This window comes from Stegodyphus dumicola, chromosome X1 (genome assembly GCF_044657685.1).
Source record: "Stegodyphus dumicola isolate Sdum_Otavi_A_Nest chromosome X1, ASM4465768v1".
Lineage (NCBI taxonomy): Eukaryota > Metazoa > Arthropoda > Arachnida > Araneae > Eresidae > Stegodyphus > Stegodyphus dumicola.
Window position 1 is genome coordinate 65,958,629 of NC_140780.1, and position 23,889 is coordinate 65,982,517.

General features: G+C 31.8%; 1 protein-coding gene across 1 annotated transcript in view; it reads right to left on the bottom strand.

Moving 5' to 3' along the window:
* The window catches only part of LOC118187532 (NK1 transcription factor-related protein 2-like), a 56,774-nt gene extending 52,478 nt beyond the window's left edge, over window positions 1-4,296 (bottom strand). The window contains exon 1 of the mRNA XM_035357772.2: window positions 3,818-4,296. Coding sequence (XP_035213663.1) covers window positions 3,818-4,085 — 268 coding nt within the window. The 5' untranslated portion in view covers window positions 4,086-4,296. The remainder of the gene's footprint in view (window positions 1-3,817) is intronic.
* Between the last annotated feature and the right edge of the window lie 19,593 nt (window positions 4,297-23,889).

The following is a 23,889-nucleotide window of genomic DNA, read 5'->3' on the forward strand; positions in this document are numbered from 1 at the left end:
ATTATCTTGTCAAAATTTCACATCTTCTAAATCATATAATGAAAAATTTGCGAAGATCTCTGGCAGTTTCATATAAAATTAGATCCTGATAATGTTTTTTAGGGCTTGCAAAAATTTATTTGACCTTATCTGTATCATAAATAGCAAGCATGTGCAACTGAATCATTGAAAACGTATTTAAGGGGTCATAATTTTCTTCTGCTTTTATGAACTTATTAACTTTGCTAAAAAGATTTATAGCTAGCTCACACGATATTACTTTTGTAAAATCTACCTTATTTTGGAAGTTTTAAAACGAAATTGTAAAATCTACCTTATTTTGGAAGTTTTAAAATGAAATTCCTTAATAAGATGTAATAGTCTGGAAATATTTGCATATTAAGATTTATTACTAATGTTTCTGATCGAAAGTTTTATCAGTTCTTAAATGAAATGAGCTCAGGTTTTTTAACCATAGCAACAAGATGGGCATCCCCTGAACAAAAATCGCAATAGATTCGGGCCATTTAAGGTAAATTTGACTTTCAGATACTAAAGCAGATATGTGTATTAATGTGAATAATGCCACTTTGTAATTTATTTATCAACTTATATTTTTATGCAAAGTGTTATTATTTTTTAAACTACAGAAACCTACTAATGCAATAAATTATACAATTTGCATGTATTACCAGAATATTTATTACTATTTCATTGAAGGATTAAAATTTTCTCATAAACAAGTTTCAATAAACTGTATTCTTCTACAGAGAACTATTTTATGCATTTGCACTGACTTCATCGTTTCTCTACCTTATCTACATCTGAACCTTTTCTCCTTAAGATTTTATACACATCATATAAAAAGAATGGTTACTAGGTTACTCTCTTTCACTGCAACTTCATCTGATGTCAATTTACAGGTCAACAAATATGCCATGGCACTTGGATTTAAAGTTTTCGCTTAAGCTTCTGCGCGTAAAACTTTAGATTAATTTAATTTTATTAGGAAGACATGCAATAAAGTAATCAATACTTTATTTTTCCATTCATTTGCTTTTCTTAGCCTCCCTTTTTATACCCTTCTGTACCTTTGATATGAATGAACACTTGTACCTTAAACGAATTAGTTCTACCATTACGGAAATTAAATCCATTAAAAGTTCTTAGGTTGGGGGGGATATAAGAGTTTTAGCTCGGAATTTTATACAGCTCTCTCGGTCAGCAAAACGAAGGATTTCAATAGTTTAAACTGCTTGCTAATTTGTGAGAAGTACTTTTATAATTCAGAACTGATGGACAATGAGCCATTTCTGTTCAGTTTAAAAAGGGAGACTTTTAATCGTCTTATGACTGTAAAATCTCATGTGGGAATGAAACAAGATCAGTTTCTTTCTGCTATAAACTCAAGTTATTTTAACTTCTTTAAAATAATTTATTTACAACTTTTGCTTCTTAAATTTGCTTCAGTTTCTCTCTTCGCTAAATTAAACGTCATTAATTAGTGATTTATTGCTATTGTTTTCATTTCATGAAGATTCGAATCACTGTACAGTATGAAAACAGAATAAATTTCGCGAATGAGTTAGGAAACATCAGTAACTGAAATAAAATCTTTTACGTAAGAAAATAATTTGTGATTTTAAATGTATACAAAAATATTTCTAGATATAAAGAATAATAAAATAAATAATATTTGAGTTAAAAATCTGACTTAAGTCTTCGTCACGTTTGTGTCAAATTATTAAGAAAAAAATGAGCAAGCACTCTCTAAGTACAAGCTGTGGTCTTCATGCAATATTCATTTTATCCATAGTGTGATAAAATTAAAGTAGCATTAAATGGTGCTTACTAAACATGAGATATTTTTCCCCCGCCATCTGACTTAACTGGCTTAAAATATGTTTGAGTCTTTTAACTTGGGATCTGTCAATTATCCATAAAGAGAATTTATGAATGATCCAAACCTTTGCTTAAAAAACCCTTGCAGTTGGTGGTTTTGATAAATGTACGCACATTTTAATATCTTCATTGATAAGGCAACTACACTTAAATTTCATGTTTTTTAACAAAACTGTTTGTGCTGTTTACGCAAAATTAAACTTTTTATAAAGAGTTAAGGGAGATAACCTTTTCTGAAAATTTACTCAAATAGATGGATGAAAAGTGTTTATTCAAATTAAGAAATATTTTATTTCTAGTTACTTAAGTATTAGATGTTGAAAGACATAAACCTCAAGGATTTAAATCCAGTTTAAGGCCATGAACAACGCTTAAAGACATAACACATTTAAAATATCTAATTGCATCTAAAGTTTAGAACCCAATTATGTCAAGATTCGTCTTGGACGTCCCGACTTTTGAATTTAAAATTTGTGTGTGTTCAAAGTTTGTCCATGTTTTAAATAATCAAGGCATCTAAAATACAAGGATGCAACAGACTGAAAGGTATATATACTCATAGCAAGGTTAAAATGCATTCATTACTCAAGCGTATAAATCCGCCTGGTTTAAAAGATATTAAAAGAGTTTAAATGCAAGAAAATTTGAATATTATGAATTCTCATAGCATGTTAATGCTCATATCATGTTCAGTGTAGTATAGATTAGATGTTAATTCTCAAAGCACAGGGTAATTTATATTTTTTTCACTGTGTTCACTTAAATTCTTGAATATAATTTACAAAAATACACTTACATTTGAGAAGCTATTACTTTCGTATCCCAAAAAATTTTTAACATAGTTCTTAGAATTACAAAATAGGAGAAATGATTAAAGTATTGTTATCTTAAGGAAGAATAAATACGTTTCATTCAAAAATTATTTTCAGAAACTTTTACAAGAATTCAGATGCAAATTAACAATACTATTTGTGCACGGTATTTTTCAAACGTAATAAGTTATATCTATTACTCCGATTCACTCATTTATGTATTAATTACTATTATTATTATTGCTATAAAGAAAAATTTTATGAATATTATTTTTATTTAATTATTTGTTAGCAATAAACATTCTAACAGGGACTCGTATCAAACAACAAAAAATTGCATCATTATGACAGTATAAATGTATTTTATCTTATTTAAATAATTTTATTTATTATTTAAATAATTTTATTTATTATTTAAATTTATTTAATACGCTTAATTTCATTTTTTGAGTCAAATGTATGAAACTGATGGCATTAGACATTGGTACCCTCTGGGTTTGGGCATTCAGGCACAGTCTTATATTTGTATACTCAGATATTAGCGAAGAAGTTCTTTATAAAACAACACACAATGTGCATATTTATAATTATTTCTTATTTTTCGATACTTCACAGCGAAAACTTCAGGTAAGGTTCTTAAACCTCTGCACAATAAAAAGCAACTGTCAGAGATTACTCTATATTATTTATTGTAAAAGTCACATTAATATGAAATATGATTTAACATATGCATGTCATTAAAATATAGCATTACTAATTTTTTCTTTTTACTCGTTTTAGAATGAAACAAACACATTGTGCAAAATTTATTCAGAAAAATTAGCATAAAATTCAGTAATGCACTCTAACTACGTAAGAAATTCATAGCTTTTATACAAATATTAGAAGCATAAAATGTATTTATAATAAAATGCGGGTATTATTTGATATTTGCAAGAATTTTTATCCAAATAAATTGGCTCCTGTCACAAATATTTGATGGTTATATGAACATAATCTATACATAACTGCTGTTCATTTTTTAAAAAGTATTAAAAAGGAGTACGTTGACATCAGATCATTTCAAGAGCATTTTACTACTCAAATTGAAGTTGATTAAACGAAAGGAAAATAAAATGACTCACCTCGTAATGAGTCTTGATCATTTTCGGATTCACTCTCTGATAACGTCCCTTTCTGCCAAGGATGCCACGTGCTCTCTCGGAGCCGGCTGGACTTGGATCCCGTGAACTTAGTCGGGTCGAGAATATCGTCCACGGAAAACGAAGTATGAGACATGGAGGTCTGCGCTTGTAAAGCTGGCATCATCCCACGCTTCCCTTTCCCCAAAGCATCGAAATCTCTTAAACTCACTTCTGGATTCGATCTCTCAGGCGGGGAACCACCATCCATGGCAAAACGGTCAATACGACCAGTAATGTTGCACTTTGAGGATTGCCTCAGTGAGATGCTTGTGGGAAGTCCATAATCAAAGTCCTTTCGGAGGATGACAGCTATTTATTTTACATACAGTCTTTCAGTACTTAATAGGCTACTCTAATTAGCAAATTCCGCGTTTCGTTTAGCTTGTGAATAACAGGGACTTTCCTTTGCTTAAACTCCATGTGGACTAGGCGCGTGTCGGCCCTACAAGCAGAAGCGATGGGAGCTCGGGATACGCCTTCTCTCGTTCGGGATACGTCATTGGTCCAAATTCTGAATTCCCACCCCTGTGAGTGGCAGACATGACGTCAATGGAGGTGGAGCTCCGGAAGTCGACAGTGGACCGCAAATCCTATCTGTTGAGCTGGTAATCATCGAGGCTTTACTGCGCGATGCTGCGGGGGAAAGAGTGAGACCGGTCAACCCGCTATGGCCGCTCATTTGGTCCATTATCGGGTGTTTGAGACTCAGTAGAAAATTGGCGGGTGAGGGATGGTTTAGACAGCGTCTTTCACGGGTCGTCTGTCCTTCCATTGGGTAATCATCCTCATCCGGATCTATGTTTGATCGGAAAACAACGTCCCCGCCAGCCATCTGCTGCTTTTGTTAGCTCTTCCATTCACAAAGCAATACCATTTTTTTATTTCACTTTTTTAAACCCTGGAAAATTAATTAGCTTCAAAAAGGAGTCAGAGGGTCGAAATGCTAAGTGAACTGGCTTAACAGTTTGGAATTATATCAAAAGAAAATAAGATACGTTTAAACGTCAGGATAAATAATTTTCGTAATGGATACTTGAAAGCACGAACTCGTTTAAACATTGATTTTTAGAATTGTTTTTTTATCACATTCCCAGAAACATCTAAAATACTGAAATTTTCTTAGATTTTTTTAAAATTTTTATAGTTACTTACACTAGTGTGTGAGAATAAATAAATATATATATATAATAATAATATTAATTAAAATAAATATGCTTGTATTAATTAACGATGCAAGAAGTTTCCAAGTTTAAACAAGGAACATATAAATGGCTTAAAATATTTTTCTTTTCTTCTTCCTCTTCTTGATTTATATCAGACAGTCATGTGATGGAAATCACTGAAAACTATAATTTATATTTAGATTTTTAAAATCTGAATCAGTATGTTTTACAAATATTGCTACATCAAAAACAAATTCTTTTAAAATAGAATAAAAAACATTAATTATGTATTTATGTTTAGAAGTAAACAGCCAATTCTTTTAAAAATATCGATATTCTAGCAATACAGTTAGGCATCGTTTCTAGCAATACAGTTTGGTCTTGCAAAGGATTCTTCAAAAAAGATATACGGATAAGAAAGTCGTATAACTGAATTTAGTTTAATGAATTTTTAGAAGGAAAATGTTAATTCTACTAATATACTTTTAATTTTATACAAATTTATCTTTATTCTTCTTCTTCTAGTTTGTTGAATGTATTATCTGCATTTTAAATGTTTAAAATACTTCATTTTTAAATCGTAAGGATTTAAAAGCATGCAACTACAATTAACATTTAAAATGAAAATAGGAAAGACTGTACCTATATTTTACTTCAAGAATAAATAGCATTATTATCTAAAAAAATGTTAACATCGATACAGATTTTAATCTTTTAAAGAAAAAAAAATCTTCAGGTGATATCTGATGAGCCATTTGATTTTCAGCCTTAAGCAAAGCTCTATGAATTTAATTAAATTCTTTAACTGTTTTCTCATTAGTATTATGACAAAGAAAAAAATTTCTAAGCGTACCAACGTAATGAACAAAATCTTAAAATTAAACTGATTTCTTCACTTCCTACTTCCATTCGCGCTGCTTAAATATTTAAACGTAAATCAATCCGTTTTTCAACTTCGCATAATTTTTGACACTATTTTATTGGCATCACAGTTTACTCATTCCTCATTTCCTTCATTTAAAAAAAAAAAAAAAAAAAAAAAAAAAAAAAAAAAAATCATCACTTTCACTGATTTTGGACATTTTTACCTAATTCTGGATTTGAAAACCTCTCTGTCATAAAATAATTTTTAATTACTTCCGATTTTATTTGAGTCTTTGAGTCCTAAAATATTCATAGCTTCAAGATATTTATCTTTCTCTGATTGATTCCTGCAGCAGTGTTGCAGGCGATTTGAAAAATTGAATCTGATCAAATCTAAAAGTTACATTGTTTTCATAAATGTTGGCGCTATAAACGTTATTATTATTATTTTTCAGATATTTAGTGTATTGATTCATTAAAATCAGACTTTCTGTTTCGTCTTCTCTTCTTTTTTTTTTTTTTTTTTTTTTTTTTTTTTCCCAGAAGGACTATTTGACATTTTGCGTTCATTCTTCATAAATGTCTGTTTACTTTTAAAATTGTTTCCACCAAATATTAGAGCCCTATATTTAAAGAAATTAAATAATGAAGAATCTGCATAAATGTATGTATGTTTCTCGCATTGTGATAAAACGACGGCACTTAAAGGCCATCAGATTTTGAATAACGTACGTTTCCACCTGAATACGGGCATCTGGAGGCTCAGATTTGGAATTTGTTTTATTATCTATTTCATATTTTGTAAAACTTTAGCAATTTTTTGGTTAACAAACTCAACGATTTAAAAGCGAGCAATGGCAACACTGCATGGGGAAAAAATTATCTCCAGGGCGCGAGACTGTGTATCGGAAATTCTAAAGATATGCTCATTTTAAAATTATTTTGCGATATTGCTGTTGAACTGAATTTCATGGTTTAATCTCTGACTTATTCTACATGGGGTAGAGCCTTGAGCTCAGGCACCCAGGTGTAGCAAACACCGCTCCACAGAAGAGGATTTCAGCTCTTACGTAGGACTGAAATATCTTAAATATTCATCCCCTCCTTCACGTACATCTTCACGTACAACTTCCAAATACTCCCCACCCCGCGAGAAAAAAAAAAAAAAAAAAAAAAAAAAAAAAAAAAAGGAATTCTGGAACCGTTTTGAGCTGAGAAAATAAAAATCGATGAATGAGTCAAGGAGAAATAACATATAGCCAAAGTTATGAATCGTATAAATGAAATATTTTACCAGTAACATTAATACGAAAAAAGATATCTGAAATCGCTAAAGCAAAGAAACGTCAGCTACCTCTTCTTTATCACCTAATATTCAGTTTACTATATTTCGCTGGAATCTTATTAGATAATTAAAGAAGTTTTTTTACAAAATCTTGAATTTTAATGTCATAGATAAAAGATATTATTCCCCAGCATTCCCCTTCCCCAAGGAATCTTTCAGAAACGTAACTGTGTATAGTCTTAATTTTAATATATTATCTGAATAATGTTAATAAACAATTACAAGCAAATTGAATTAAAAGAAGAATTCAGTATATATGACAAATAAAAACAAGCCGAATACTTAGGAGTTCATGCTTTCTTTGCAAGAACATTAAATAAAAATCCTGCGTTAAAACTATGGCAAGATTCAATCCTCAAGTTACCAACAATAAAGACTTCTTTTTTCTATTTTTTATTTATTTATTTATTTTAATGTTTCAAAGAAAGAGATCTTGCTTTTCTAACAAAGAATCGTCTTTCTACTTCTCTCCATTTAAGCAGTAAACTGTGAAACGTTTATTAAACATTTAGCAGAAATTCAATTAAAATTAAACTTAATTATTTTTTGAAGGAACAATGACAAAATGAATAAGATATAGATTATTTACATTCACTTATAAACGCATGTGGATGTAAATAGCTTATATTTGATGTATAGTTTATTAAACATGTCATCAGAAACTTAAAATGAGTTTTTAATTCATAGTGAATGACGATGAAGCCCTAATAAAACAAACACTGATGAAATAAATTAATTTATTAATTTATTTCATCAGGGTGAGCGAAAATTGATATTAAAAACTGAATGAAAATGTTAAATGTAAAATAAAGTTAAATCTAAAATAATAAAAAAATACAATTTTAATATTTTATCAATTACTAAGTAATGTGACTAAAGTTTTCTTTCGACTCAAATATGACTGGAAAATGTAAATGAAGATTACATACGACGCGACGACGCTATAAGAAACTTTTACGATAAAGGTGTTTTTCCCAGCTCATGTTTGAGCGATTTTTGGTCGAAGCAGTTGCACTCGATAATTTATTGAGCGTACGTACCTGGGGAGTTTGCTAAGCCGGGAAAACGTTTCTCCTGCCGATCTTCCTTCATCGCCGATCTGTCAACCAATTAGATATCCTGCAAGCGAAGATTCTTGGAAATGTTTCTTTCCATGCATAGGTGAGTGTAACTGGCATGTGTAACCGTGGTTTTACTCACCAGTGACAAGAGTTAAATGACTGAGTTATTCCTTCTCCAGTGGTGAGCAGTTGCTTACTGATGTCTCAGTTAACATTCTATTCCAGGTAGAATGGCCTGCTTTATATGGTTTGAGTAGCTTTATCCTTGAGTAACTCCGAAAACCATTAAGATTCCCTGTGAAGTCCCTTTTTAGTTCTCCTGTTGTTCTGTCGTAATCAATTAACTAATCTACAGATACTTTTGCTAAATCTTTTAAAATGATTAGAGCTTTTCTTTAAAATTGCATATTTGATCTAAAATTGAATTTTGGCTTTTTCAGAGGAACCGAGAATTACTCCTATATACTCCTCAGTCTCCTGTCAAACATTAGTTGAGGTTAAAGTAAATAGCATGTTTTCTCAAAGGCCAGTGATTATGTATACTATTTGACAGAGGTCTTAAAATTACTTTCCCCCTGGTGTCGAGGGGGGGGGGAAATATTACCATTTAATGAATATTCGTAAACTTTCCTTTCGTAAAACTAAGTTTCTTTCATCTTTGATTGAGCAAAATACTTTAATTTTGAAGCAGTTTCCTACTTAATTTTAAGTTCTAAATAGAAATTTAACAATAATTTAAAACGTTACAAAAATATGCGCAATAAAAATTAGCTTTGAATATTTTAAACTAGTGTAAAATTTTGCATTCAGTCTGGCGAATGATATTAAGTCATATCTTTATAAGCAAGGGTAAAGGTTAAGATGCATTATTTTCCCTTAAAATATAAATTTTACTTATTGTTCTCAGAGGCGGCGCTAAGCTTTCTGCCGCTCCAATACTACAAAAATTTTAACTTTCCTAAATTCTGCCTCTTGTGCTATTTTATTGTTTTCACTGGCTCTGTGACTGGCCCTTGTTTTCATCAGCAAACAAGTTTGTAAATTTTATATATTTTAACTTTTTTTCTTGTTTATTTTTAGAAAAGTAGCTTCCATTTTCGTATAGAATTTGTTGAGTCATCCAGTAATAGTTTTTTTCAATTGAACTAAAATTTGAAGGTGGACTGGATAAACTACTTGCATCAACCTTTTATAAAAGCAGGTAGTAATTTTACTTTATTCTTATTCTTAGGGAAACTTTTGAGGAGTGCATTTGGATCTAACATTTACTTTTCGTTGTTAAATGGAAGTTACAAAGGAGCATATCTGGCATATTTTGCCTTAATAATAATGAATAGGAAAAAGTATGTGGAAGTTACAAAGGAGCATATCTGGCATATTTTGCCTTAATAATAATGAATAGGAAAAAGTATGTGGAAGTTACAAAGGAGCATATCTGGCATATTTTGCCTTAATAATAATGAATAAGAATAAGTATGTAGGAATCGAATAGTAAGCATAAGCCAATATCAGAGGCGTCCCGGAATTCCAAGCCATAAACTGTTGCTTAGGAAATGAGCTTCCTCCTGGAAAATCTGTAGAGCTCGACGAGGACATCTTGCAAACCCTGGTGGAAAAGAATCGCATCGTAACTAAAAATAAGGAATGGCAGAGAATGAAAAGGAGTTTACTTGAGATTTAACCACACACACACTCTCCCCCCCCCAAAAAAAAAGAACAAGAAAGGGGGGAAGAAAAGAAAAAAAAAGAAAAAGAAAGGGGGAAGAAAAGAAAAAGAAATTACATCTTAAGTGGTTTGCGATAGGGAAAGATGGGTGTGACATTCTCGGATCCGTCCTCTGAGGAGTTCTCTCTTAAAACAAGTACGAAGCAGGGCAAAGTCATACATATAAGGTGCCCAAGGCCCATGCAATGTCAGACGCAATGCTGCGCTTCTCACCATGATAAAATTCCTGGGCTTGTTCTAAAATTACTGTCAAACAAGTGAAATAAGTCACATTAACAGCAGCAATATTATTATAACTTCTTAAACCAAATATAATTCATTAAGCAACACGGGATATCTAAAGTAGCCTGGGTGAAAGAAAGAGAAAGGAAAACTTCTAAAGCAATAAATGCATTTTAGATTTCCGATATAAAATTACTATTCATAATATGCAATTTCATTAAAAAGATTTACATGTTGTTCCATGTAAAACAAATCCATGTTTTACAATTAAGTTTACTTACAAGAAAAAAACACGATGAATAGAAAAGTAGTTCACAAGATTTTTTGTAATATTTTTCAAAGATGATAAACTGCATTAAGCGGCTTCTTCATTAAGCGTGCACTCGAAAGGGAAACTGTGTAATATTTTCACTGTAAATGTTCAAGCATCAGATACCTAGCATGCAACACCACCTTATGATTTACAAATAAATTTTCTGGGGTCCTAATCTTGCTAAACTGGCTGTTTACAATTTTAAACAGTCTAAATGTAACACCACTATTTTTCGTCCTCTTAAAAAAAAAAAAAAAAAAAAAAAAAAAAAAAAAAAAAACTGAAAGGTTTCAGATATCGTCATGCAAAATTCGATGGCTCTATGTACCGTTGTTTTGTCACAATGCGAGAAATATATATATACATTTATGCAGACTTTTCATTATTTAATTTCAACGAAAACAATAGTCCTTCAGGGACAAAGCTCCTTTGGACTAAAAGGAAGAAAAAAAGTATATCCATACGATGACGACGAGTCATTCCAGCGAGAGGTAGGAATATTTAGGATAGATAATTCACATTTTATGGAAGGCTAATCAATGGATATATAGAAACAGAGCAACTGTAATTTTTTCCACTCTAGATAACAGTTTATTATTGTTGTGCACAGGAGCATTGTGTAATTTCCATACGTATTTCTCTTTTGCAAGTTTCTAGCAGACTAAAAATACCCTGAAAACAACTTCACACTAAAAATGCCCAGAATACTTCACGCAATGTTTAGATGCGCTAAATGTAAGAAGTAAAAGATTGAAAATTTAGAGTTCACATTCAATATCCATTCATAATAATGAAACGAAATAAAATAATTCAAATTTAAAGTAAACGGATTTTACAATTCCTCGCATTATTTCATTATTTTGTCAAAATTTAGTTAGCTGTATCTGTATTTAACAAATTAAAGAATTTTGTTACTCTGTTTCTATAGCATTACTTTTATAATACAGTGCTAGAAGTTACGATTGAAATACTATATCTGTTTGCATTCAATCCACATACACTGGTTTACATATGTAAAATTAAATATGTATTATTTCCACTTTCAAGGATTTTCGTAGAAAGCATATGATTTTAGTGAAAAATTCTTTAGTTTGAAATATATGAGAATCTTTAAAGTTAACCGTACTTATCGCATACAATTTTCGAAATACATCCGGCAAGAGAATCTCTGTTAATAAAAGAGTATGATATTACGTTACTGCAGAAAAAATAAACTTCTTCTAATTAATGCCTAACTCACGTAATGCATAACAAATTAAATCTCTTACATTTAATCTTTCCTAATGGGAAGCTGCAATAAAAAAGTCAAAAGCTGGAGAGGAAATGTCGGATAAGACAGAAGATAAAAAGCAAAAAAAGACGAAAAGAGTTTAAAAAAAAAGTTCGACATGGGAATTATCTGGGTTTCCAGTGTTGCAAAAACAGATCTGTCTCCTCTCAGTAATGAACATCTCTATCAACTCCCGATGGTTCCATGGCAGACAAGTAACCCAGACACGAGCAACTAATTGCATGGTTCAGAGGCATAGCGTCCCTAACTTTAGAAGTCCAACTGGATTGTTAGACTAATGTCAAGCCGAAAATTACGCTGTCAAGATCACCTAAGTGAAACCGGATTCCGCAATCTCTTGGCTTTAACTCCCCCTTCCTCCCCGTGACTGTCACATTTAGATATCCGTGACTCTTCTTTTCACCTTTAACTCCTCTCCCACACTGCGAGAAGTGACTCTGCCTGGCGTGAGTCCAGATGAGCTTCTGTGAGGATGCAGGGGCTATTTTTTTCTCTCTTTTTTCACGGCAGGGAAAAATACGCGCGACGCGGAGAAAATTCCTTCATATTTCTGAACGAGATTGCGAAATGTTTCAGAAGCAAGGCTTTGTCATTCGTTTGTTTACCATGCAATCTGAAATGAATTATAGAGTTAACTGCAATTTAAAATAAAATAAAATTTAAACGAAAAGGAAGCGAAGTGGGGAAATATTTTTTAACTAGTAGCAACAATTCAAAAATGGAAAAGAAAATCTATAAGTTGCTTAATGAGTTTAACAGTTTAAGTAATAAAGCGGATAAGTTTTAAGCTGTCTGATAATTTTGCAGTTTTCTAGCATTTTCTTCCCCCTCTTTCTTTCAAATTATTATTATTATTATTATTATTATCCGATAATTGTATTTGAGCATATAACTTTAAAATTTGAAACTTCTCTATGTAGTAAACTTTAAACTTCTGAGTTGCTAGAATTAAATCTTGTGACTATTAGATTTTATGTCCTCTGTAGATCGAAAGATTACATTGTGTCATTCATAAAAACGTTCAATACTAAAAGGTAGCTACCAGTTTTTAGCTTGTCGCCCTCCTCCCCCCCCAAAAAAAACGCATATAATAACAAACTAGTGCTTTCGAAAAATCAGTTCTAAAATTTCGGTAATTAAACTGAACCTTTTTTTAGTGACTTAAAGTTATTTCAGTAGCTGATTAAAGAGAACTGTTAGTACTGAGTGGCAATCACATAAACACTTTTCCTGTTAAGAAAATTGCGTCAGATAATGCTTCAGGTGAAAAATAACTCACCTTCAATTCTTATTACCCAAAGTCTGAAGGGGGGGAATTGATATATCAAACTTTAATAGACAGAATTACAGCTGAACTCTCGCTAAATATTCAGAACAATGTTCTCGCTAAAATTTTCAACATAATCTGTGGATATAATATTGGATTTTATTGCTATTGCTAATAGCACAAGTAATTATTTTCCCCAACTGACTTCTTTTAATCACAATCAACATCATCGAAAAAAGTCATTATAATGCTCGAAATATAATATATAATATAGCAAGTAATAACAATACTCACAAATTAGATGACTGAAGGACTACTTAGTATATTCGGGGTATTTCAAAAAAGTGTCGTAAGGACACATGAAAATGTCGTAAGGAAAGTTGTGGAAGAAAATTATGGTTTAGCTCTTAAGAATGGTTTGATATCTCACATAGTAGGAACTATAACGAACTACTTCGCCTTCCCTCCGTTTTTATACAATCCTTAAGTTTCATAGTAATGTATTTATATTAATTTCTGAATGCCTAATTATTCCAAAACTGTACAATAAGTTTTTGATTTCAACCATGAAAAAAATCATTAGAATTTAATATTTTATTTAATTTGTATCATTCCTGGTGTGTTCCAGTAATAAAATCGCTATGCATAATACGGAAACATTTATGATGTTTAATTATAAAAATTTTCGACAGACTTTCTTATCTTATCTAATCATTATTTCCTATCTTGTTCATTTGCGGTTTTGCAGCTGAGGATGGTGGTTCGGTAAAACCATCGAAACTAGTCCTGCGAAAATTTTGAAAATATAACGCTGATTTTTGTTGTTTGACTTCTGAATTAGTAAAGGGTAATCTTATTAAAATTCAAAATTAAAATAATTACAGTTAGGTAAATTCAAATTAAAGAAATGGATATCTGTCTCGAATGTAAAATGCTGGTATTTCCATTCCTATTTATAGAAACTCTTCCATATACAGCGTGTCAAAGTCGGCAAATATCGGCTGAGCATTCTTTTCTAAAGATAAGCAAAAAATATCCTATGAAAGGCAAGAAATGCGAGTTTACGATTTACGATACATACAACGATGTATTACGATAGTTTACGGATGCGAATGTACAGAATGTCCAAAAAATTCACCAAGTGGCAGCGTATTCTATGCTCGAAGATAAGCTAAGTGCCTATGAACATATAATGTTAAATGTACAGAGTACAAGTCTCCAGGCATTGAACTTATTGATGAGCGAACGCGAGCCCTAGTTGTCTTTCCGTATTGAGTGTCGCAGACCCTCTGGACAACGTCCTCGAACATGTCACCTGAATTCGAGAAAAAAGGATCGAGACACTCAAGAGATGCTGAAATTCGTCTCAGGATACTCAGCGACAAGGTGAGGGTAGCTGACGTGATTATCCTCCTGCTACTTATCTTAAACGTTCCGTGGTTAATAAACTAGCTTTGCTAAATATGTCTTCAAAAGACATTACTTGTTTATCTTCACATACAGAATGCGCTTTTCGCGTCTAGTCACTTTATTCTAACACCTGCTCCATATTAAGCACTGCCATTATAATTTACATAAGTGTGAAATTTAAATTCAAGTTATTTTTTATCAAATAAATATATGTATTTAATTTTTTACAGTTACTGATGAATGTGGCATATAAAAACTAGTCAGCGCTTTAAAATACGTAAAATGTAAATTTCATTTTCTAAAAAATACATTTGTGAAATCAATGTTGTGATAAAAGAAGAGCACATTACATCGAAGAGAGATATATGACAATCAATAATTAATTTTAAAATTCATATATCTAATATCTGATATTTTTCATCTGACTACTCAGCTTAGTAGAAAAGGATATTATATATATATATATATATATATATATAAATTAGAAGATTTAAAAGCATTATAATCTCTATGTAGAATAAGAAAAAGTACCCTTATGTAAATACTAGCAACACTGCTTGATCACTGCGACATAAAGAAGTATCCAAACTTTGTTAAGAAGAAAAGATTTTTGAAAGTGGCAAGAATAAATTTAACAAAAGAAATACAGATAAGGTTTTAGAAGTGTTTGAAAATTATAACCGTATTACATCAGCTAAAAAATTTAATCAGTACTAAATGAAGATGTCTTCCAAAACCAAATGAAAGGTACCTACCTAACTTTGACTCTCATGTCGAGATACGACACATATATTTTTCACATTATTAAAGCAAGTACTGTACAGTGAGTTTCATTACTTCTTAAGGAATGGCAAAGATAATATGGTGAAAAAACATTTCAGCGACAACTATGACAATGATGACATCACTCAGAGTGTTAGCGCCACAGAAATTAAAAAATGCTTTACCGTCAAGTTATCTTCGAAGAAGAACATATTTAGTGTGCGAGTGATTTCATTTTTAAATGCCTTTATATAAATTTGTTCTAAAATCGTAATGCAATAAAAGTTTCATGATATTAGTTATGTAATGCCCGCCTTTCTTTTACCATAAAATCCAAAATTTATTTATACCTTAACAAATAACCCTCAGCCTCCAGCATACCTCTAAACATGCATTTTTCAATCATAATCCTTAATAGCAGGAAATTAGGTAGGTTTATAAGGTATTTCTCCCACTTCCCTAGCGTGCCTTCGTGGTGTAACGGTAGCACGCTGGGCCGGTATTCCAGAGGTCCGTGGTTCGATTCCCGGCGAAGGAGGTTGTATATTTTTCATCTCTCCGGCTTCAAAAAAAAAAAAAAAAAAAAAAAAAAAAAAATCCTAATGACTCTACAAGTGGCACCCGAACTAAAAGGGTTGTGGATGATGATTCTCTGCACCCAGGATTAGGCGACTAGGTCCCCTAAAACCCTAGTCGCCCTTTAAAAAGGGGAGTATATAAGGTATTTCTCATACTTCCCTAGCGTGCCTTCGGTGTGTAACGGTAGCACGCTGGGCCGATATTCCAGAGGTCCGTGGTTCGATTTCCGGCGAAGGCGGTTGCATATTTTTCATCTTTTCTGCTTCCAATTAACCTAATGACTCTACAGGTTTACCCTGCATGTAGCAGATAATACATTCTGAAATTTCATATTTCTTCAAAGCTGGTAAAAACATGCTTAGATAAGATATAAGAACTGTGTCGAAAATAAAGGGTAAAGGATAGTTTTTTCGGACCAAGGTCTTATGTATATCTGTTATAAGGATAAATTGAGGTCATGAACAGAAAATACTGAAAGCAAAATTTTTACTGAGGCTGCATTAAGTATTTTCTTAGAATTATGATTTGAAGTTAAACCCTTCACCGCGTTAGTAAACTTCGTTTGGATATCCGAACTGCAAATCATAACGCTTACAGAAATATTTTGGAATAAATTTTACTTTCGAATTTGAGGAATAATTTGTCAGTAAGACATTTGTACTTTGGCGACAAATTGGTATCGCCAAATTTGGCGAGAAATAGCCAGTTAGCAGTCTTTTGGTCTGGTACCTGTATAACTGTAAAGGTACTGTCAACCAGTAACTGTTATTGATCCCTATATGTAGCTGTAACCATATTCGGCAATTATATGTAACTTCAACCGTATATGCTATCCAGCAATTTTGAGAATAGAAAGTATTGGAAAATTCTCGAAGCGCCAGGGAAAATTATATAAGACCGGAGCAAAGAATATGTATTGTTAAGAAGGAAAGCTTCGCAGCAGCAGGAGTGGCTCCCTCCGAACGAAAAGGGATACAACTGTGTATGCGTTAAATATCTGTCGCCAAAAAGCGCCAAAGCTCGAAGCTGATGTCGAAGTTCGAACAGATTCGACGGTCATGTTTATCAAGAGTTTAAAGCTGTGTGACTCCATTTTTTTCCCTACATATTGAGAGATATAAAATCAGACATCAAACTGCGATATGGATAATACAAGTTCAACTAGTAAAGCAAAAAAGCACGAAAATTCGAGTTTAAATTATCGCGAAAAGTCAAAGAACGATTCATCTTAGCCCGTGTTACTAAATTTCCTGTACACGTGGCGGAGGTGGAAAATCTCGGCCAGGTAACATCACAAAGGGGAAAATTCTCGCCAACAGCTTCCGTCGCCAAATCCCTTTGCGAATAGTCCCTCTTCTTTCTAGCGGCGTAGAAGACAAACTGGTTTACATTACGTTTATGGAGCCTTTCCTTCTTTACATAGACTTTCTTTGACCGGAGGAAACATCAGTTGTCAGTTTTTAGCTCAGAGTTGACTTCGGAGCACTGAGAGATCTCCTTGCGAGCTTCGCTCTTTAAGTGCGCTTTACATTGCATTGCGTTTAACATTCTCAGTAGTTTGAAGTGTTGACTACTGATTGTGCTCTGTCGTACTGAGACTAATTCTATGAGTAATTTTGAGGAAAGTTCCAGAATTGTAAAGGGTTTCTTTCGGGAAAAAAAAGAAATTATCAAGCTATCATCGGCTCTGTGTGCGTTCAATCCATTACGAACCAATATGCATGCAACAATTTTCTAAACTAAACACAAGTGATTTCTTGCTGTCTAAAAGGTGTTTCAGCTAAGAAATGATTTTAACATTTATATATCTTAAGTTATTATTATCATTTATTATCTTATATAACATCTTAAAAATTTAATGGTTGAATATTTATCTGTTAATAAATAATTTTAATTATTATCAGATAAATAGCTCATAAATTATTATCTGCTAAAAAGCTGGTTTTATATGCATAGCAAGGAGTTGTATAGGAAAAGCCTTTCTGCATTCGTTCTTTTAACTTCAGATTTTAGTTAATACTTTTATTGATTCTAATAGACATGGAAAATGATTTTTATGATATCATCAAAGTGAGTAGCTGGAACATGTGGGATGAAAATTTACGTATCCACCCACTGTTTAGGTTCTTATGCTATCAAAGAAAACTTAGAATGGGTCTGTCTTGATTAATTGTATGCATTTAAAGAATGAGATACGAGGAGATTTCACTTTGTGAATATGAACACTAAGTTTAAACCTAAATAAATCATAGCTACTGAAAATACAGTCAAATTAGTTTACTGCAAGTAATATATAACAATATTACAGCTGATTTTAATTTAGGCACATTCTTATACAGATCTAGGTCATCACTAATAAAGGCCCACCAGTAGCCGAGCAGTAAAGTTGCTGAACGCTGGTAATACGATCCGGGTTCGAATCCCGGTGAACGGGCTGGCTTCATTGCCTTTTTTCTATTCCCCTCCCTCAGTGCAACGTGTATACAAATCACTTTTAATTAGAAATCCATCCGGGAAGGCATCCGTCTCTTTAGGCCGATAGCCCTCGAGTGCTTTGCCATAATCAAAATAAACCCAACCTTCTATTGATGTAGAGAGAAATGTTATAAAAAGAAATTTTGCAAGCCCCTTTGCAATTTGCATTTGACTGCATTTATCAAGAGAAGCTATTGAGAAGGCATTCACTTAAAAAAAAAAAAAAAAAAAAAAAAAAAAAAAAAATTGGGGGGGGGGGGGAGAGGGACGTATAATACTTTGAATATTCGTATTTTAGAACAATAATTTCTGAAACCAGTTGCGTTTATTCTTTTTCGTAGGAGAAATCACAAACCAATTATTAGTTCAAACTTTTTATTTTGTTATAAAGTCTTAATTAATATACAATATTCCTGATGATTAAAATACAATGTCAGTTAACGGAAGTGCAAAACATTAGCTTTATATATACATATAAAGTATAGGAAAGTCTTTTCAGTTTATTTCGAAGAAACAAAAGTAAATTTTTTTTTTCTCTTTTGTGAAATATGGTTATGAATTCTCTTGAATGAAAAACACAGACTTTATTTAAGCGGTATACCATGGTCCGGTTGTATTTGTTACGCGTTGATCAGTTCTTTTCTCATTTTTGTAATTTCTCATCACTGTTATTAAATGTGTAACATAAACAAAAGTAATACTCAGTTATTCTTGCTATTTACCAACCATCTTTTCTAAAATCACACACCTTCTAAATATGAATGAATTATAACTCAGATTGAAGGCACTTTTAAACTTTAATTTCTTTTTCAATTTCATAGAAAAGAATGATTGTAAACTTTAATTGCATCTCCTGAAAACTTGTCGAGTCAGAATCAGAATCAGCAGGATATTTGTCAAAAGTATCAAAGAATTCAAAAGTCAAGGCTATAAATGAAAGCCGAATTTCAGTAACGGTTCTAGGTATAGTGATACTTTTAATGCAGAAATAAAAATATATATATATATATATATATATATATATATCACAGGGGATTTGAAGAAAAATGTTATTATGGAAATTTTTTATTTATAGTTGTTCTCGCTTAATGGCGATCAACGATAAAAGAACAAAAAATATCTCATAATAAACACTGAGTGCAGCATCCGTATTTCTGAGCACTGCCGAAAGGAGGAGCAGAAACAGTATTCCTGTAGGAATCACTGATATGGGCTGTCGCAAAATAGCTTTCCATATTGCCAGTGACATTTTTCATCTCTGTATAACCCGTGACTTATAAAGCCCATTCGATAAGATTAAAAGATAGACTAAAAGATAAGATTAAAAGATAGCACATTAAGAAACAATAACTAGATTTTGAGAACTTAAGATCTGCAATGACTGTTCATACTGAAACTGACAGCTTATATTCCATTATAGCCAAACACTGAAAATAAGAGCTAGTCCTAAAATTCAATGCTTGCCTTTATTACAGACTTAACATTGTTTCGCAACAAACCGGTATAAATATGTATTTTGGACAGTAACATTTCAAGCGCAGAGTGTTCTAGTTCAAAAACCGACTTAGTTTATTTAGAATTCCAAGGCAAACTATTATCTGGTGATCATAATTCCATTAAAAATAAATTCGAACGGTTAAAAAAAAGACGGGAGTGGAGTTTTTTTTTATACATTTAAAAAATCTGCTAATTCTCCCCTATCAAAATTTTGAAAATTTATTGAAGTTAAATTTTTTTTAATGTTTACTGACTTTTGGATCATCTCTTAAATAAATTTATCTCAAGAAAAATGTTCAAAGCTGAAATCTGGGAAGGTTTTCAAAGGGAAGATTAGCAACTGTTACTTTCAAGATTTAGTCCAGTATTTTAAAATAAAATTTATTACAGCTCTTTGATTACCCAAAGTTGAACTATTAGTGATTAGTATGTAGTAGTAAAATATTGATCAGTCTGTAAGGTTGAGAGTGATAATTTTTCTGAAATTTACATTCATTCAAATTTATTCTTTAGTACCTTAATTACATCATAGCTAAAACAGAGGTCTAACATTCACTAATTAAACTTCTAACTGTAATTCTGTAACTACTGTATTATAATTAGAGTCAATTCTGTAGCCATCTCTTCCAACGAGTTGCAATAAACGATATTACAGAAATATTTATATTACTTCCTTTTATATTATTATTGTAAATTATTAGAGTATTTGAATTAATATTCAAAAGTTTTACTTTAATAAGTTTGGTAATAATATACGGACTCATTAAAGACAAAACATGCATTATTAGAACAAGTATTAGGATTTTAAGAAATGTTATTTTAAAAATATATAGAAACTATTTGAAACTTTTAAAATAAAGCTAAGTCAACTTTTAATTATAAAAATTGTATTTGTTCTGAGTTTTAGCAAACTAGAAAATATGCATAACTTTCTAACTTTTCAGAAATTTTTATTCAAATTAAAGCATATATTTGGTAAGTTCAGCAGAATATCTGTTTCTTCATTTAGTTGGCGTAACGCTAAAAATTTTCTCACAGTATGATGGAAGTTGTAGGGATTGGAAACGCATATGAAACTGCTTACAAAATATTCATACTTTTATAATTAGCACTTTTTTAAATGTGCCATTGGCTATTTGACATTTCGCATCTTGGAAAATGTTGAAAATTTTGAATGGAGCAATTTGCTTTTTGGATTAATGTTACCTTATCAAAAATGTTATCTATATTTAAATCCAGCTTTTCGTTTAGTTTCGAATCTCAATAATGTCAACAAATTTCCGGTATGCTTGAAATGAATAATTTAACGGACTTGAAGTTCACAATTTGCCAAATGTAGAATTTTCATCAAAGTACTCTTCTAAATATGTAAAGTAAAAGTTATGTCATTCAGAACTACTCCTAAGGTCTTTTCAGCAAACATATTTGTAATCATTGCTTCAGATTTTGGTCTACCATAATATTTTTTGACCTGCTTTGCAATCTTAATATTTTTAATTAAATTTCAAACTGAAGTCAAGTCAAGTGAGTTACAGGAATGATTGTATTTAACTACAGAGTACACATGAATAATATCCAAAGCAAATGTTATATCTTCTTCAAAACTGTAAACTCTTCTCAGTTAAAGAGATAAATGATAATACACTGCTTTTATTTTTATGACAGTCTGAACGTTTATGTTGTCTTATTGTTAAATAACCATACACCCGATTTTACAAACACTTTGACATATAGTAGATTTTGTTTTGTGTGGATTAATAATTGCCACTAAGCATTCATAATCTTTCCCCAATTTTTGTTATGCGGACATAATCGCTTTGTCTCATGTCGGTTCCATAATTTATTTATGGGGATAACAGCACTTAATAAAAAGTGACACGATTAACACAGAAGGTATACGAATAATAATTTAACAAAAAAGTGCCAGATTACAAAAGTGAATATTATATATAGACAGCCAAACTTTAGAAGTACCAGTAAATACTTTAGAACGAACCAAGGAAATATAAACAAAGCACTTTCTGCACGGAGGTTGAGACAGAAGACCATGTGACTGTTAAGCAGCGACTTTGGGCTTGGATGCTAAGTTTACTCGCTAATTTCTGTCTGTTGGCATTTTCTGTCTTAATTAAATTTAGGCCTCAATAGGTTGGCTTGCCTTCGTAGAGTCCTGAACTGTCGGTATCAAAAAAGAATGGAAACTGAGTGAACTGATAGGTGGTGTAGAGTTTTAAACGTATGAAAGAACACAAATTTTTCATAACATACTCTACAGTACAGTACATTCTCTGACTATGGTGCTAATTGAATAAAGATCACTAAATATAATATTACTAAATAAATGAGAAGAAACTTGAGGAGAATATTTACATAAGAACGTGTGCTAAATGAAACACAGGAAGCTTGACAGAAAAATTGTACGCCAAATGTCATCACTGAGCCACAAGAGGTTTTTAAATTTTGGATTAAATGATATTTGGCACTATTTCTAAACTTATAAAGGACTGTCCTTTCTAGAAAAGGATGGTTGGAAACCTTAATTATAATATTATGATATCTCATTATTATACAAGCATACCAAGGGCCGTGTGGCTTTAAGGTATGAAAACCTGGCAGTTTGTTCTGGCTTCACTTATCAGTAACTAAACTATTTGACTGTATGGAGTGCTCTTGGTTTTCGGAATAAACATAGCATAAATAAGACAAGATTTTCTTTCGAATAACATCTCCGAAGGTATTCCTTCGCTTAAGCAGATTGATAATTATGACAAAGTAGGCATTGATTGCTTCTGATTATAGCATAAATTCCTCATTAATCCATTCCTGTCTTCATTGCCATGCAATATTAGGCTATTATAAAAGATGAAATTGGTCCAAATTTCCTCCAGTAAGCAGAAGGAGAATTATGTTGTGATAATAAAGTATAAAAACGATGAAAATTCTGAGCTAATAAAACCCATATTTTTTATATTGTCTAGAATTTGCAAAAATACAATTTGCTGTTTGGCGGTATCAACAGAAGAAAATATAGCGATTTTAAGGAAATTTATCTTCCATGTCAATCGTCAGGAATTAGGATTTGTTTTCCAAATCATCCAAAATTACTTGTGCAAGCAAGGACAGATGAAAAGCAAATGCAAACAATTACTTATAAAGTTAAAAATTTCCATAAATATTTAAAGAATGGCGACAAAATCCTTGGGGAGCAAACAGAGATGAAATCTTTATCTCCCTACATTTCGGGAAAATTTCCAGAGTTGGCAACTCACCCGTTTCGCTGTTTATTTTCGGTTCTTCGCTGCCCTCATAATATGTGTTTTCCGGAGGTTACTATTTGTCACGTTTCGTGATTTATTGCTCTTTGAAAGTCGGGTCTCGCCCGTTAACAAATTGAAGACGAGTTAAAGCTCCCCATGCCAAACTATAAGAAGTTTCTTTTACGGATTACATCCCATCTTCGCTCTTCCTCTTCCTCTCCCCTTTCTGAACTTCAGAGAGCTGCCAGTTATAATTTTTTATGGCAGCTAGATGTGCCTCCAACTTTGTTAATAGACGACTGCAATTAATATAATTGAAAAACGTATTCGCTGAAAGACGTCTATTGTAGATGGAATCTTAGAAAGGCCTAGACTGTTCGATGTAAATGTGTCGTTACCAGACAAATTTTAACACTGGCGCCGTTTTCATCTTGGGCTACTAAAGAGAGGGAGAGAAGAACAAGCCTCTTCTGTGCGTTAAAAACGGGCAATTTACTCCGATTCATTATATAATTGTAAAGCTATGCATTGTTAATATGTCTACTAACTAAGCTTCAGAAAATTTGCATTGATTAAAACTTCACCAGCATCATTAAGAATTAAATGGCACTGAAAAGTAAGGGTGAAAAAATGTTAGGTTCTCATTTTGAGAGATTAAATTTTATTGAATGCTGTTACGCTGCTGTAATGGTAGATAAATTTTCATTCCAGTTTTACTTTGATTATAAAACTTCTGATTGTAACTGTAGGGATTTTTTCACTGCTCTAAAGATTATTTTC